At 31.7% G+C, this 14,668-nt stretch overlaps 1 protein-coding gene across 1 annotated transcript in view; it reads right to left on the bottom strand.

Moving 5' to 3' along the window:
- Nucleotides 1–1,113: 1,113 nt before the first annotated feature.
- The window catches only part of LOC129757722 (cuticle protein 8), a 52,890-nt gene continuing 39,335 nt past the window's right edge, over nt 1,114–14,668 (bottom strand). The window contains exons 2-4 of the mRNA XM_055755010.1: nt 9,620–9,721; nt 1,886–2,078; nt 1,114–1,820 (exon numbers count right to left, since the gene is read on the bottom strand). Coding sequence (XP_055610985.1) covers nt 1,714–1,820; nt 1,886–2,078; nt 9,620–9,721 — 402 coding nt within the window. The 3' untranslated portion in view covers nt 1,114–1,713. The remainder of the gene's footprint in view (nt 1,821–1,885; nt 2,079–9,619; nt 9,722–14,668) is intronic.

The following is a 14,668-nucleotide window of genomic DNA, read 5'->3' as shown; positions in this document are numbered from 1 at the left end:
CCACATACGTTATTCGAAAACCGTAACACTTAAAAAAAATTTAAAAACGCAAAAATACTTGCATTTCAAAAACAAAAATAGTCCTGTCGTTACATTTGCGAAAAAACAATTATATAAAGCGTAATCATCGTTTAAAGTTCAAAAACCGTCATTTGACCGCCTCCGGTACGTTTAGTGTTAAATCGAGAAATACAAACTTTTTGCTTCATATTTTCTAAATTTTTTAATTTAACTTTTAAAATTTGATTTTTAAATTTATTTCATATTTCATATTTTTAAAATAATACCATAAAAGTTTCTAACAATTTTAAAAGTTTCAATTGGTTCTCATGAATATTGAACAGCAAAAAAGGTTCTATGATTTGAACAATAATCTGAAAAATATTTGAGAAACCATAATTTAATTATGTTTTGGGAGTTTTCCTAATAGTAAAAATAACACAGAAATTCATACTGATAGTGCTTCAAAATATGAAAAGGATATTTTATGAATGGATTTTTTAGAAAAATCAACCTAGAGATCCAATTAAATATCAATTTAGTTCGTGATCCAGGAGGTTATTGGCTTAGAACTCAAATTTGATTAAAAAAGTGGTTCAACTTTTTGACGTCATTCTCGAAAAATGGCAAAAAAGGCAGCCCAATTTGCCATATTTTGTAGCCCAGAAATGTGGGAATCTATCCTACTTAAAATTAGAGTGGAGTTATGTGGAGTTTTTTTTAAATCTCTAATTGAAGTTATAAACTTTAAAATATTTATCGTTTTTAGCCACTAAATTCCATATAAAATATTTCAACTTTATTCCAAGTCACAAATTTTTATTAGATAAAGTGTAAAATATGCCTAACAAAAATATAAAAATAAATGCAAAGCAATATATATTCGCGATTTGAATATCTATTCGTTTTTTCAATGTAAGAAAATCTTTGCGAATTTTTCAAAAATTATTCAATCTTTTCTTAGCATTAATTTGAGAACTCCGAAACGGGTAAACTTAAGACTATCATTTTCATGGTTTCATTTAGCTTGAAAATGCCGGAACTCGATGAAATATTTGGATAGGTAATTATGAGCGCTTCAAAAATCGACTTTCTGCCAGCTTTTCTGGGTTTTGGACCATTGCGGGGCGGGGCAGTAACCCCCATGAATCCGGTCTTGTATACAACTTTATCTTTGCTGCAAACGAAACAAAACCACATGAATTAAATTATAAAAGTACGCTTCAAACATAGATATATTTCGTAAGTAAATTCTTAATATTAAACCACGCACTCCATATGGTAGAGTTTTTGGATAAGCCGAAGGAATGTGTCCAAATTAGTGTCACTAGAAGAAAGTGCGCCGGCAATCGACCTAGTTGTTGCATAATGTTGTAGGTAGGTGGAGGGTAACTAAATGTATGTTGTGTCTAGCGTAAAGTTAGATCTCTTAGGCTCGATCCCAGCAGATTGACATGCTGTAATGCGTGATAGGGCGCGTAAAGCTCACGACGAACGTAAACTTCAAACTGGCCAGAAAAGCCAGACATTATTGAGACTGTAGAGGAGAGCCAGCTTGTTTTTTGCTTCGTCTACTTTGCTTATAATTTGGTCTGCGTTTTTTTAGTGGAGAAGTCTTCAGAGCACCCTTAATGGTTTTTGTAGTGGTAGATTGTGGCAATTGGGCTTTGGGAACGCGTCGATTTGGAGTTGTGGGTTTAACTCCGATAGGGACTAAGATTTATTGGTACTTTGCACGAATGCGATAGGCTGTGTGTTCCAGATCGGCTGAACAGGTTGGGACCTTCTGCCACTGTAGATGTTGTACTGCGATGAGCTCCCTGTTGATAGAAAGCGAAGAACGATCGTTAATTAATTGATTTCGACCATTGATTGAAGGTGTTACCTGGCGCTGTAGTTTTTATCACCGTTCGAAATCCGCTGTTCCCTTCAACTTCGTAATGGACAGTTCGGACAAATCCTCCCGGGTCCAGCACTCCGTACCCACCATGGACGTGATCTCCCCTTCGATTCTCCCAGTGGTCCATCGAAACGCCACTTTGAGGATTGTCTATGTAATACCGGAAGGAGTAATCTATCTGAAAATAAGGAAAAAACAACAGACATTGAAACGGTCAAATTCATCATTCATTAAAGTGCAACGTGGAACCAAAAACCCAGACATATCGGATTAGAGATCTATCCAAACCCAGCGGGAGCAAACGAGTAATTTCAGATAGCAGCAGCCCGGAGATGAAACACAAAGACTGCACCTGGACTTGGATTGCATCAAATGCGCTCGCGCTTTCTGTCTGCCTAGCTCAAAGTTCAATTCCGCACAACTGCAAAAGGTGGATTAAAATTTGAATTGACATTCAATATCAATCCAGACGATTAAAGTTTGTCCCCCGGGGCGATGCACTTGCTGCTGCTGTCTGAAAAGGTGATGGCAATACGTATGTTTGCTAGCATGAATGGATATCAGTGCTCTGTTCAGGTCGCAAGGAATGCTATCCATTTGCAAAGATCAAGGTCGGTTTTTGTTGGCAATCACACTTGGGAATCAAAGTTTTTAATACTATCAGCTGTCAGATTGACAATCTTTGAAAAATGTGTCTGTCTGATGAATAAAAGCTCAATATTCGAATTCAACTACTTATAATTTCTGAAAAATCAAATCATCCTTACTAGTTACAGCTCTCTTAGTAATCCAACAGTGAAAACGAAATGTTCTTCACCAAAAATGTGCAATAAACTATTTTAATACATTGCGTACTTAATTCAAGATATTTCGTATTTCGCTTTCCACTTGATGCTTGCACTTAGAAGAATAATTCGAAATTCGTAAGTTTTTTTCAAAAGCAATAATCGACAAATCTACTGCAATGGGTTGTATAAAGCATAGTTCATCTTATTATACCATAGCGCTCCTAGTGGTCCGATCTAAAATTTTATGTCAGTGTTATGTTTTGGAATGTTTTCTTTATTATTTACTAAAGAGTGATGGAGGAGGGAAAGATGCTGTCACTTTTCCTCCAATTTGATCTCTAGTACTAAATTTGAGGTACTTAATCATAAAGGAGAGTGAGGAATCATGGGCCACTTTTTTCCGTTGTTCCATAATTTCTTTATCATAAAGATAACATGAAAATAAAAAATGGTATGGTTTTCAACATTTTCAAGGTATCATAAGGTGTTTTTTTTTTAATTTTAATAAGTTATTTTCCCCCAATTTTGACTGTTTGAAAAAAAGTTTTATTTTTTGGATTTTGAAAAATGGTGGGGAATCGTGGGCCACCAAATCCAAATTGACCTAATATCATGCAAAGTTTATGAGTTGACCCAAAACTGTGATTTCCTAATTCATTTCGTTATTTTAAAGCAATTTCAGATGATGAATTAAGGAAAGAGAGCTGTGTATGATCGCATAGATTCCAAAACCTGACTCGCGAACGTTTTGGCAAAATTTCTTATATAGGATGGACAAAATATTTTTCATAACTCTTCATTTGGCATAAGAAAACTTTAAAGATAGGTAAAACGTATTTATAGTTCTGAATTTGTATCAAAACATAAAAATATAGGTGATTCAAGATGTGTGGCACAAGCTACGATTTTCAAATTGGTTACGTTTGTGTGACTTATTGATGTTGCATCAAAAATTCCTTTTCCACGTGAAAGATCATGACAAAACTAGGATCATAAGCGTATGAGCATATTTTTGTTTGGCACTTTAGGTTCCCCATCGATGAAATTAGCAAGTGTTTTTTTAATTATGTAAGTAAATTTTTCTAACTTTTTTTTAGCTTGATAAATAACAGAAGCATATGATGCGTATTTAAGTCAACAACATATAGGAATATATGCTCACGAAAAACGACGACGATGACAGTTGGTTTGAGATTTTTATCTCAACACACATCTGAGATATTCAAATTCGCCCACGTTTCCCCATGGCCCACGATACCCCACACTCTCTTACATATATTAATAACTTTAAAATAAGAGAATTAATTTAAACTATCTTAACCAATTTTCTGATGAAGCTTTTTTCGATTTTGTTGGATATAATTTCAATCTGCAAATCCATAAATTTCCAATAAAAGCGCCCAGGCATTAAAAATTTACATCGGATGTTCTAAGCAACATTGCTCAGTTTAACATGGATCATATTTTGGTATAAAAATGTTTGCCAAGGGGTCCACCGATAGCGAGATAAAAATGCTAACTTTTATGTTATTCAAATAAGGGTTTCAATGTCTTAGACTATGTTGTTTATCTGATCAAAATACATTAATTTGTTGAATATATCAAAGTTATTTTACATCACCCTCAGTAGTTACAGTCAAAGTAAATAAAAAACCATGAAAAAAAACAGTTATTTGAAACTGCACGTTGAAGATAAGATAAAAAGGTTCGCTGTCTTCAAAACAACCTTGAAGCAAGCTAAGTTCTACAATTGTCTGATACATGATGATGGTTTTAGAAGTTGCTAAAGCTCTATAGTATTTATGTTGGTTTATTATTTCATTCAGCTGCAATCAGTAAAAAATAACTTTATTTTAAAATTATGCGAGCCATAGCACCAAATCGAAAGGTGATTGAAAAAATCTGATGGAATATTCTAACTCATGACGCCAAAATATTTCAAAACAGTTATTAAAACATTTAGACCAAAACAGGTCTTTTGAAAGAAGGTGATATAATTCTTTAATGTAGAGTCACAATAAATTTCAACTGTTTTTATCAAATTTGAAACTGAGCTATAATTTTTAACTTCAATTATCAATGTGTAAATAATCTGGTAACAATATCGACGATATTATTGGTGTGGATCTTGACACTCTGACACAGCTGAATTCGGAAACAAAATTAAAAAATTTGTTTTTTTTTTCAAAGTTATGATCAGTGGTATTATGATATTTAAAATCAAAATGATCACACGCATATAATTTTCATGATATGATTCATTTTCTAATTTCAGAAATATTTGTTCAACAGTGGCTGATAATGATTTCAAAATCTGAGTTATTAATCTAAAATTACAATTTGTGTATTCAATGGTTTAGCAACGAGGTTTCTAGTTTGGAAATGAGATACCGTTTTTTTTATTTCTGTTCGTCAAGTCCTGACAAGCAAACTTAGACCTATAGCGATCACAATCTTGTCGTTTATCCTAAATAATTCTAAACTCTGAATCCTTCCTTAAATACTATCATATTCTGTGCTAACCACCCAGAATACACTGCCAACACTGCAGGGTAACTCATAATCACAAGCTGTGTTTAGCGTGCATGATGACAACATTTGTATTATGGTTATCATCATTGATTATCATCACCTGTGAACCGCTATTCTTCTCAATAATACGAAAGAGAATGAAACCAAAACAATCGGTTTTGTTCAAATGTTCAATTCAATTCAACAAAATTTTATTCTTTTTTTTAAATTCATTTATTTAATTGTATTCTGAAATCAAGAATTTGTTACAATATTTGGATTTGGGGTTTGGATTCATGATTTACCTTCGACTATGAAAATAATTAAAACTACAGAAAACCTTCCATGCAATTTTCAAAAAAAAAGCAACTACATGTTATATATGTCGATTTCAAATTTGTTACTTCATAATAAAACTAGCTGACCCGGTAAACTTCGTTTTACCCATTACTTAATAAATCGTTGGAAAATGTTTAAAGTTTTTTAACTTCTTCGTGCTCGTGAATCAGTTTTCATGGAAATCGTCTTCAAGTTGTTCGAGTTTTGTCCCGTTTCTAGTTGATTTTGTATAGAGCCCCCCTTCCATAAAAAGTAATAATCTCGAAACTATTATACAAACCATCTCTGACCCGAAAAACCCTCGGATACCAAATTTCTCATTATTTCGACCGACCATTCATACGTGATGGTGTTACAAAGAAAACGCCTCCATTTTTATATATAAGATAATTAAAAATTGAATTTCATTAGCCCTCTAAACACGCTTAGACGGTGTTTACTACAATCGGCTTTTAGAATAAAGCAAATGTCATTTACTAACAGTATGAAAAGGAGAGGTTATAAATGAGGCCGCTAAGGTACATCAGAGATCACAACTACAGATTTAGATAATTCGTTTGGCTAAAGTCGGTATGAATAGCCTCAACATGAAAGCCTTTGCTCAATTGATAACGTATGTAACGAATTCGAGAAGATTTGATGCTGTAGAGCGTCCTTTGAAGAAACCATGTTGTTTAATCGTTATAATATTTTTTACTTGTTGATAATTTTTTTCATTTAAAATTATTGATTCAAAGAGTTTGGGATGCAATCAAAAATAGCTATTCCTCTATAATTTCGCACATCTTGACTTGAAATTGGGATTCAAAAAGATTTTTTCCAAAATTTGGGTACTTTTCTATAATTACGACATAATAGAAAGAATCAGAAGAGGTTCGGTTAATTCGGCCGCCAAGTTTATAAGGAAACATGGGGGAAGCCCATCAGGCCCTGCTCCTTTAGAAGCATCAAGTTTTCTAAGCACTTCGAAAACATTATTGTAATCAATTTCATTGACTTGAATGCTACACGCTAAATCTGGAATGACTGAAAAGTGTTTTCTATCTCGGTCAATCTCAGTAAAAGAAGTGTATACTTCTTGAAAAAAAAAATTAGTTAGAAATGTCCAGTGGATTATTTTCAATACTTCCGTCAAGTGCCAACTGAGTAGGAAAGTTTGAATTGTTCATCTACGTTTTAGTATAGCCAAAGAACGCTTTTGGGTTTTGTTTTATTTTTTTTTCAATTTTTCGATTGTGTTTTTCAAAAGAACTTTTTATACGTGAATTGAGCTGGTTACAGAAATTTATATAATTTTGATGTTTTGTAACACTTCTATCGATTCTGTAAACTTTATGAGTTTTTTTGCTTCCTATTTTGTAAGTTTTTCAAATCTTTGTTATTCCAGACGGGGTGTTTAGAGCTGTAGGACCGTCTTTTAAATTTTGCAGGCACATAACTGTTTATGAGATGTATCATTATGTTATAAAAGGTTTCTACTATTGTATTAACATTTCCTTCATTCTTCTGTACACTTGACCACTCTATATTAATGAGTTCTAGTTTCAATAGTCCGAAGTTTGAATTCTGATAGTCTGGCATTTCCTTGACATTGAAATTTTCTTTACTAGTTGCAACTATGATCAGTAATCCAACAGTGAAAATGTAATGTTCTTCGATAAAAATGCGCAATAAACTTTTGAAGCTCATTGCGAATTTAATACAAGTTTTTTCGTGTTCCGACTTAGAAGACTAACACGAAGTTCGTATTTTTTATTCAAAACGAATCATCGACAAAACAATTACACATATTTTCTACAGTAGTTCCAGAAATAGTTATGAGTTGAACTAAAAAAAATTGTGAAATGCGAATGGACAATTAAGTTTCCGGATGTACAATCCTTCCGAGAAATGAAAAAGTTACTATTAGGAAACGGCGATTTCTTGTTTATTGTTTATTGTTTATTGTTTATTGTTTATTGTTTATTGTTTATTGTTTATTGTTTATTGTTTATTGTTTATTGTTTATTGTTTATTGTTTATTGTTTATTGTTTATTGTTTATTGTTTATTGTTTATTGTTTATTGTTTATTGTTTATTGTTTATTGTTTATTGTTTATTGTTTATTGTTTATTGTTTATTGTTTATTGTTTATTGTTTATTGTTTATTGTTTATTGTTTATTGTTTATTGTTTATTGTTTATTGTTTATTGTTTATTGTTTATTGTTTATTGTTTATTGTTTATTGTTTATTGTTTATTGTTTATTGTTTATTGTTTATTGTTTATTGTTTATTGTTTATTGTTTATTGTTTATTGTTTATTGTTTATTGTTTATTGTTTATTGTTTATTGTTTATTGTTTATTGTTTATTGTTTATTGTTTATTGTTTATTGTTTATTGTTTATTGTTTATTGTTTATTGTTTATTGTTTATTGTTTATTGTTTATTGTTTATTGTTTATTGTTTATTGTTTATTGTTTATTGTTTATTGTTTATTGTTTATTGTTTATTGTTTATTGTTTATTGTTTATTGTTTATTGTTTATTGTTTATTGTTTATTGTTTATTGTTTATTGTTTATTGTTTATTGTTTATTGTTTATTGTTTATTGTTTATTGTTTATTGTTTATTGTTTATTGTTTATTGTTTATTGTTTATTGTTTATTGTTTATTGTTTATTGTTTATTGTTTATTGTTTATTGTTTATTGTTTATTGTTTATTGTTTATTGTTTATTGTTTATTGTTTATTGTTTATTGTTTATTGTTTATTGTTTATTGTTTATTGTTTATTGTTTATTGTTTATTGTTTATTGTTTATTGTTTATTGTTTATTGTTTATTGTTTATTGTTTATTGTTTATTGTTTATTGTTTATTGTTTATTGTTTATTGTTTATTGTTTATTGTTTATTGTTTATTGTTTATTGTTTATTGTTTATTGTTTATTGTTTATTGTTTATTGTTTATTGTTTATTGTTTATTGTTTATTGTTTATTGTTTATTGTTTATTGTTTATTGTTTATTGTTTATTGTTTATTGTTTATTGTTTATTGTTTATTGTTTACACACGCACAGCTTAGCCGGTGGTTGTTTGCCGGCGGATTGAATTGAAGCAATGTTTTTTTGTTGCTTTTACTACATACACACGCACAGCTTGGCCTTGGTTGTTTGCCGGCGGATTGAATTGAAGGAATATTTTTGTTGTTGCCTTTGCTACACACGCACAGTGCTCGGTTCGCTGGCTGCCTGGTGTTGGCCGGTATTTATTTCTATCCTTCTTCGTTTTGTGATGCGATAGGGAGGGACGTGAATTCGTTTTTATTTTGTTTCTTTCAGACATACGCAATTCGGTTAACTTGGGAGGTTAATGCCGGTGGGAGCAAACCGAATCAGCACCGGTCGCGTTATCTTCTTGTACCAATGATGCCTTGTACCGATGATGCCGCCATTGGCACAGAGGCTGAATTGTGGGTGCATTGATACAGGTCGGGGTTTTTTTTTTTTTTTTTTTGTATGAGAAGATCCACTGCGACCAACTTTTTGTGATCTATTGTGGAATAACCCAATTTATTATTTGTCTGATTACGCAATACTGTCATCATTGATAGAGATGCCAGTTGTAGTCGGAATCGAGACATTATTCCAGTTTGGGATGGTATTTCTTATGAATCCCACCACCTTACTGGCTTTCATCTTCCAAATATCATCGGGCGTCAAGATTCGCTTACCAAGAACTTTCAGTCGATGTGTCATAAGATATCCACAGTCACACATTAAGTGCTCTGCAGTCGGGGTTGATGATTTATCCGTGCATCGCATTTTAATTTGAATTTCTTGCGTTATACAACAATATTGCCAATATTTCCAAAAATATTCGGTGTTCAATTATGAGGATTTTAGTAACTTTTCATGGATGATAACATTCTCAAGCATATTCCCCACAGTCCTGTTGGTATAACAAGGATACTCTTTGTTAGAGAATGTTTCTGTATTGCAATGAAAACAGTTTTTCAACAAAATAAATCTATTCAGCTCAGAATTGAATCGGTAACAGACATTGATGCTTTGTTGAGATTTCATAAGATTATCAATTAGTTCCTACCTGTGAATTGGGTTGATAATTGGACACAAATTCGACCAGATGATTACACATCACTTCGACAGTCAGCAGAATCCCAGCCAGGAAAAGCCGTATCATATTCATCTGTAAAGCACAAAGAAAAACAAAGAAAAGGAGTTCAAATGGCTGTAAATAATCCATAATTTAAATAAATAATTCCAAGACTCCAACGCTGCAGTGATTAAGAAGTGATTAAGGCAATCAAAAAGATTCAACTGGAATCAAGTTCTTGAAGTTGAAAACCCGCACGGATGGATGGCATTTGGATAATGTTTCAGGAAGTCTTACGTGTCTGGATGAGACACAAAAGAATATCGGGAATCATTAATCGGCAATTGGGACGTCCCCTCCATCCATATACAAACCCACGTTGTGATGTGCCCCACTGAAGCTGGACTGAAAATAAAGTCCCGGGCAAACGAGTTTGCGAAAAGTCACTCAATCGACCTTGATATTCAAGCGTTTTTTTTCTTTCATTTATTTCTTACTGGAACCCTAAAACAATTTTGATTGATGATTTATATATTTCGGGTAGGGGACGCTCGTGGAAGAGGTTTTAAAGTTGTTGATGTTTTTTTCGTTAAAACAATTTCGTTGCTGCCCATCTCAGTAAGTAAGTGATCTTTATAGGAGCTGGTTCGATGAACTTTAGCGACTCGTGTGGTTGGACTTAAACAGCAGAACTGGTTGTACCCGAGCCAATGATCATGTGAATAAATTATTGGTGCGTGTTTTGTTTACTGTCTACAAATATTTCGCCTAAGATGGGATCGGAAATGAATTGCTCAGCCAATATCTGATTCACATCAAATTCTTAATGAGTTCAATCGCGTGAAGACATCGAGAGTTATTTTTTTATTTGGTTATGGCTGCTATTCAGAATATTTTACGCCGCAAAATTTAAAAAAAAAGTTTGGGTAGGACTATTCCATGAAATTTCAATTAACACCGTTGGATTCATTTCTCCACAAAAAAAAGGTTTCGCTGACTGAATGTTTGAGTCAAGACCCATCTCTGAGTCACAATTTAAAAAAAGGGTACCGTCAACTGGGGCAACATGCAACAATTTTCAACTTCAATGGCTTCTTAAATACTTATGTTCACAGTTGCGAGCATGCGATTTTCACCCTCCTAAGAAAATGGGGTAACTTGCAACAAACTTTGTTTTTAATGAAAAATCTTATGAACACGTATGAATATTTCTAGTTTTTAATATATTTGCGATGCCTTAAAGACCATTATGCATGAAAACACCAATTGCAGTAATTTTTTCGTCTGTAAAAACTAACTGTCACAATTTTTCTGAAAATAAGGATGCTGCATACATTTAGGGGTTAAAACGAAAAATTCTACAAACTGAAATCATCAAAATAAATGTTTGGATGAATGAAATTTCAATGTTTACAAACGCGTGATGCAAAACATTCATATTCCAACACATGGAAACGAGATTTTCATGGTGTTTCTTTGATTTGCATTTTGTTGCATTTTACTCCAGACACCATACTGAATTTTTAAAATATTTATTTAAAAAAATTGAGTGATTGTTTGAAAAATATATTTACACCAACAGTGGTGTTATAGCATGAGGAAACCAGTTAAAATTTTGTAGGTAATATTATTAAGCCAATCCGTCATACTGGGTAATGTTTTTTACGGCATCGAAAAATGATGAAATTTGTACATTTATTGCACGATTTTTCAAATTTTATATAAAAATAAAAACTGAAAAAAACTGGCTTAAGATGCGAGGAATTATGTCATCATCATATTATTATCATTAAAAGATAACTTAATTACAATACATAAAATTAAAAATTGATTCAGTGTGGTGTTATATAAATGTTGCATCGAACCCCGCTGTTGCACGATGCCCCGTTTGACGGTATATTTATTTTTCATGAGTTAAGCTTAATCAAGCCCGGTTTGGAGGAGGTACCAAAATCGGAGTCAATTTTTTAGTGATATTTTGTCTATATCATATTCATGAAATTTCTTTATTTACAATCATTATAAAGTGAATTTTTATTCACGTTCGGCTTAACTAAAATAGTCTATGGATCTTGTCTGTTAATAAACAACATACATTAAAATTTGGAGGAAAACCGAAAACTTTTGCCCAAAATTACCTGGCAAATCCTATCATTTTCAAAAGATATCCTAAATGATTCTTAATTTTCATTGCAAAACGCTCTGAGTATGGGCCTAATTGAAAATTGTAATTGTCTATAAATTCCTTAAAGAAGTCTGTACTTCAAGTTTGTGGTTTATTATTTATTGAAGACTATAGCTGACCTGGTGTGCGTTTCAACACCTTCCAAAAACAAATGAAATTTTAAGAAATTTGTTTCCATTTGCTGGATAAGTTCTTGAGGGATGTAAAAAATTGTATGTGTGCACCCTCCCACCTTAAAATTACACCCACAGAAAGAACAGGGGGTTTTCAAAATATCATAGAGACATTTCTCGTATTCAAATACCTTACCATGCCAAATTTAGATCCATAAGATTTATAATTTTTCCAATTATGCTAGAAAATTTAATAATGTGCTAAATTATTTATTCAAACATCGACTCAACAAACAATAGACCAATCTTATAACTAAATGATAAAAATTCGACTTTTCTACGAGAAATGCGGATGTTTTCTTTGAAAAAAGGTCTTTAAATATGTGAATTTGTATTGAAAATAAACCACCTTTATTAAATCATTTGGCAAAGAACCCACGAGAACCCACCGACATTTTTTAACATGCATTTAGATCATAATCACAATATTGCAATTTGAAAATTGTATAATTTTAACCTATTTTTTGCGATTACGACAAAAAAAATCTGCGAATAGAATAAGTTTTCCACTAGAATATCTCATTTAAGTCTATTCCAATCAAAATCTGTGGAAATTCGAGGTATTGTAAAGCTAAAAACAAAAAAAAAAAAAAAAGGTGAAAAAACTATCTTCTTCCAAGGTTCTCTTAAATTATTATTTTTGCATGGTAAGTACACAACATAGAGCTTAACAATGTTCCACAAACTTGATGTGAAAGGTACAATAAACAACTTTGTAGAAGAAACCATGCTTGTATCTTGCTTCCGTAAAAAGTTAGATTTTTGCGCCACCTTGCTCGTAGAAATAGAACTAATTCAAATCCATTAATAGAATTCACAAATATAGTCGAGTAACTTTGTCAGAGACACCGATAAGCTACAACGAAGCCTCTTGCCTGCAGTCAATTTTGACCACATAAGCGTGCCCACTGTGTGCCGCCTATTCCCAATTATCAAAAAAAAAAAAAAAAAACAAAAAGTTGCCTCCAAAAGAGACTGTATTCCCTGCAAAGCACTTCAATAGGTCCCACAAAGTTTATATTTTTTTTATTAGATCTGAATTCGTGTTATTACGCGAAAACTGTGGTGGAGTGATAAAAAGTCAAATATGTTGTTCATTAGCCGAAGCAGGACAATTCGCTAAATTTGTCATAACTTCGACCAAATTGTAAATTTTGAGTAATTTTTAAAATGAAGCCTCGGGAAATAGAAAACGTAATTGAAAATATCTTTGATTAGGGAAAAGGGTAGATCAGAGTTACGTTAAAGATGACGCATGTGGTGCAAAAACGTTAAAACCGCAAAACTTCTTCATTGGACGCTATCTCATAAACCACTTGACAGAATATCACAATAATTTAAACATATAAGCATTACATTACTAGACAGCTTCGCAGAAAATTTCATCAATTTCCATGCATGCATTCAATAGTTATTCACAATACAAAGTGTTTCATTTTTTTCGAATACTCACCTTAAGACTTTCTGTATTTAAAACTAGCTGACCCGGTGTGCATTGCTACACCTTGCAAAAATAAATGTAATTTGTAAAAACTTATTCAAATTTAGATTTTTGTAAGCATTTTTTTTTAAATCAAACCTTATCATGGGAGTTACGAATTGCAATTCAAAGATGGTATATAATATTTTCTGAAGCTTGATCTCAAAACTTGTTTTTCAAGATCTGAAATTTGTACTCTGTTTTTAAAGCTTCATAATAACTTGAATAATGTCAAAATTTATTGATATTCCACCATTTTTTTCCCAAAGTGGGAAGTTACGAACTTTCATAAAAAGATTTGTCACACCTATTTTTGAGTTATGAAAAAAAAAACGTACGCTAAAACCCCTCTTTTAAAATATGGTCCCTTCTTTGAAAAGCTGTTTATCTAATACTTACATGCGAGCTTCCCCATCTTTTCCAATTTTTTCCCTCACTGCTTGAAGAGAATATTCCTGAAATTCTGTATAATGAGTACTTCCAGCCACTGTTTAGCTTTAGATGATGTATTTTTAGAGTTTAAAACATAAGCTATCGAAATTTGAAAAAAAAAACGATGAAAAGGATTTTTAATAAACATTTTCAAACAGCTTTTCTCACCATCCTCGCCCTTCGAAACAGCTTGAATATCTATACTTTTTGCGCCAAAATTATGTTAAAAAATGTTTCGCCGTATGCCAAACTCGAGACATTATAGCTTGAATTTTTCCCAAACAGCACTTATCATGGTATGAAAATTATCGATTTTATACAGTGTAAATTTCTTTGTTTAATAAATTTACTAAAACCAAAAATATCAGTTGCAGTAAATAAATTCTCAGTGTTTTTTATTTCCTCTTTGAAAGTCAAATATTTAAAAATGTTGGCAAAAACAAATTTCTAAGTTAACATTTTTCCCGTATATTGAAGCAAGTGTAAATGCAAAGCTTATTTTCAGATGCTTCAGATTAATGGCTTCAAAATGGATTTAATACGTATATCTGTTTGTTTGTTTTATCGAGTTTCATTGATAAACCTGCAGTATTCCAACAGTATAAATTTAAGTTTGTTATTTCATTTTTAACGAATGCTGTTCAAAGCAAATGACCTTCATTTACAAAGAAATTTAGAATTTTAAATATCTGCATCAGTTTCAACTTTCGGAATACCCCGTTTGGGCTTTCTAACATATTGAATCATTTTGAAGATGAATTTCTTAAAAT

The sequence above is a fragment of the Uranotaenia lowii genome, chromosome 3, assembly GCF_029784155.1.
Source record: "Uranotaenia lowii strain MFRU-FL chromosome 3, ASM2978415v1, whole genome shotgun sequence".
Taxonomy (NCBI): Eukaryota; Metazoa; Arthropoda; class Insecta; order Diptera; family Culicidae; genus Uranotaenia; species Uranotaenia lowii.
This window is presented reverse-complemented; position numbering and strand designations above follow the sequence as displayed.